Here is a 2,642-nt window from a genome sequence, read left to right on the forward strand (position 1 = left end):
TGTAAATCCAGTTTTGGCTCTCTCTCTGGTCTTTCTTTAAGTCATCGTTTAAAAAGCATAAAGAAGACAGAGAGATCTAGCGTAAGTGACAGTACATAGGGGTCGATTGCATGTTTCCTTCTCTAAAAAAAAAAAATCACGGATGCTACCTGTGAAGGTGGAAGGTAAAGGGCATCTTTTTAAAAAGTTTTTCATTGATTTACTTATTTTTACAGCATCATTGCTTTTTTGTCACGTTAGAAACAGCCCTGAGCAGCTGCAGCCTGCTGCCCGCCTTTGCTCAGGCTGGCCCCTGCCTGGAGGGCCCTTCTGGCCACTGCCCACCGGGGGCGAGCCCTTACTCATCTTACCTCGGGCCTACTCATCAGGCCCTCCCTTCTCAGCGGCTGAACGCACCCACAGATGCAGACTTCCTGACTTCCTCAGAAAGGCAGCCCTTCATCCCCAGGCTCCCCTTGGCTACTTTCCGGGTGTGTGCAGGCCTGGCACAGCCCCCAGGGCAGGCCCACGTCGAGTCATCTCTCTAGAAGCTACCTGGTGCCTGGCACACAGCAGGTGCTCAGCAAATGGTTGATGAGTTTGGTAAACTCGGAAGCTGCTGGGTGTGGGGAGGGAAGAGGCCTGACGCCTCTCAGGGCAGCCTGTGTAAAGGGCCAGGAGCCAACAAAATGGGGGGCATTTCTAGGAACAAAGAACTAATCCTGGATTCTTTATGTGCACGGTTTGAACTTGGAAGGTAAACAGGGGTTTTACATAGGGTTTATGGAGTCAGAGCTATTAAAATGAAGTTGAAGTCAGATGTGGTAGCCAACTGGGCAGCAGGGTGACTGAAAAGCTTCGTGTTTTCTGTCCCCACTTAGCTTTGCCCTGTGCGTGGTGTAAAAGGCACGCGTCCGGGCGCCTGGGGGGCTCAGTGGTGGAGCATCTGACTTTGGCTCAGGGCACGGTCTCACGGGTGGCGAGTTTGAGTCCCGCATCCGGTGAGGACGAGCCCCACTTCTGATAAGCCCAGCTTCTCTCTCTCCTCCCCTCCCTCTCTGCTCTTTGTGCGATTCTCGCTCTTTCTCTGCCCCTCGCTCACTTGTGACCTCTCTCTCTCAAAAAAAGTTAAAAAAAACAAAAAAGCACGCATCCACAGTCTTCCTCAGAAAGAAGGAGCTTCAGAGGGCCGCCCGCTGGAGGAGAGGCAGGCTCCCTGTGTTCGCTGCTAAGCTGCGACCCTCAACGTGTTTTACTCGCAGACACAAACTCATACCAGTCGGATTGGCAAAGCTTTAAAAAGCCCACCAGATACCATACAGGTATCACTGTGCGCACCCCCACGTGGTAGAAGGGGAATACGCTACATCCCCGAAGGCCGTGAACTCATTTCTGCCCACAGGGCCCAGAGGAGGCAGGGCCTGGCTGCCACGCAAAGGAGGGGGGATGCCTCCTGCTGGGAGGGGCTGCGGGGTGTCCAGCAGCCTGCAGAACAAATGGGAGGAGGGTTTGAACCCACCTAACAGGAAGGCCCATCTCAGAGGGGGGCTGGCTCTCTGGCTTCCCTGTTGCTTATGACCAGGGACTCTGCCTTCCTGACCCACCGAGGCAGAGAATGAGGAACCGCAGGAGCGGAAGGAACCAGAAGTGAGTGGCCACCTGGCCAGCCAACGAGGGTAGGTGCCCACATGTAAGCCCAGCCCTTAGGGGAGTCTGCATGGAGCAGAGCAGGAAGTATCCGTATCACAGCCCCTGGCTGTTGGCTGGAAACTCATCACATGTCTGCGTGGACGGGGGCAGCGTCTGGTTACGCCACAGCGCGCGCGCGCGCGCGCGCACACACACACACACACACACACACAGAGTGCTGTGTTTTCACTGATCTGGGACACAGACCTGGCCTTCACAATGAGGTTCCACAGCTCAAATTTTAAGTGTTCACTGTGGAAGCAAGAGGGGCCACTTCTTCAGGGCTGGCGGTGTTGGTAAAGCTTTTGGCAGACTGACATAAAATATTAAATTTCCCAGTAAGCGTTCATGAGGCCACCCAGGGACACCTCCCAATAATCACGTTCATTAATTCAGCATCTCTCTTGTGACTTACCAACAACTGCTTTTTAAAATGGAATTTGCCCCGCCTCCTGTTTATAACAACACATGTAGTCAGTCACATCCCAGACACCTAACAAAACGAGCCCCGCCGCAGGGCGCAGATTTCTTTGGGAGACACACCCAGAAGGGCAGGAGTCAAACACACGTGTAAAACCGCGTGAGGTGGGTGAAGCTACTTCCCTTCAAATGACAGTCCCGACCGCCGTCAGGGGACTGTGGGCACCACGCTGGCTCCTCCCAGCTTTGCCGTGCCCCCCGCCCCCAGCATTCTTGACCAACGACATGTGTCTGTGACACCGTAGCGAGAGTCAAAGGTCCAGTCGTGACGGAGGACGACAGCTTTCATGGGTCTGGATGGGAGTTTCTCTAAGTCACATCCACCCATCAACCCTCAACAGCACCCTGCGGCACCAGGCACTGGAGATGGTGGGATGCAAAGTGTGGCTGATACACCCAAGCCCGCAAGAACCTTCCAGTCAGCACCCTGACTTCAGGATGCTGCTGGCGGAGGAAGGGCAGTGACGGCAGAAAGACTGGGATGGAAGAAACCA

At 54.5% G+C, this 2,642-nt stretch overlaps 1 protein-coding gene across 6 annotated transcripts in view; it reads right to left on the reverse strand.

The window, feature by feature from the left end:
- Nucleotides 1-2,642, reverse strand: part of SH3KBP1 (SH3 domain containing kinase binding protein 1) — a 281,170-nt gene that overhangs the window by 48,088 nt on the left and 230,440 nt on the right. For all 6 annotated transcript variants that reach the window (XM_077770448.1, XM_077770238.1, XM_077770366.1 and 3 more), the window contains one exon: nucleotides 3-34. In XM_077770448.1, the coding sequence (XP_077626574.1) occupies nucleotides 3-34 (32 nt within the window). The remainder of the gene's footprint in view (nucleotides 1-2; nucleotides 35-2,642) is intronic.

The sequence above is a fragment of the Crocuta crocuta genome, unplaced genomic scaffold (assembly GCF_008692635.1).
Source record: "Crocuta crocuta isolate KB4526 unplaced genomic scaffold, BGI_CrCroc_1.0 scaffold312, whole genome shotgun sequence".
NCBI lineage: Eukaryota > Metazoa > Chordata > Mammalia > Carnivora > Hyaenidae > Crocuta > Crocuta crocuta.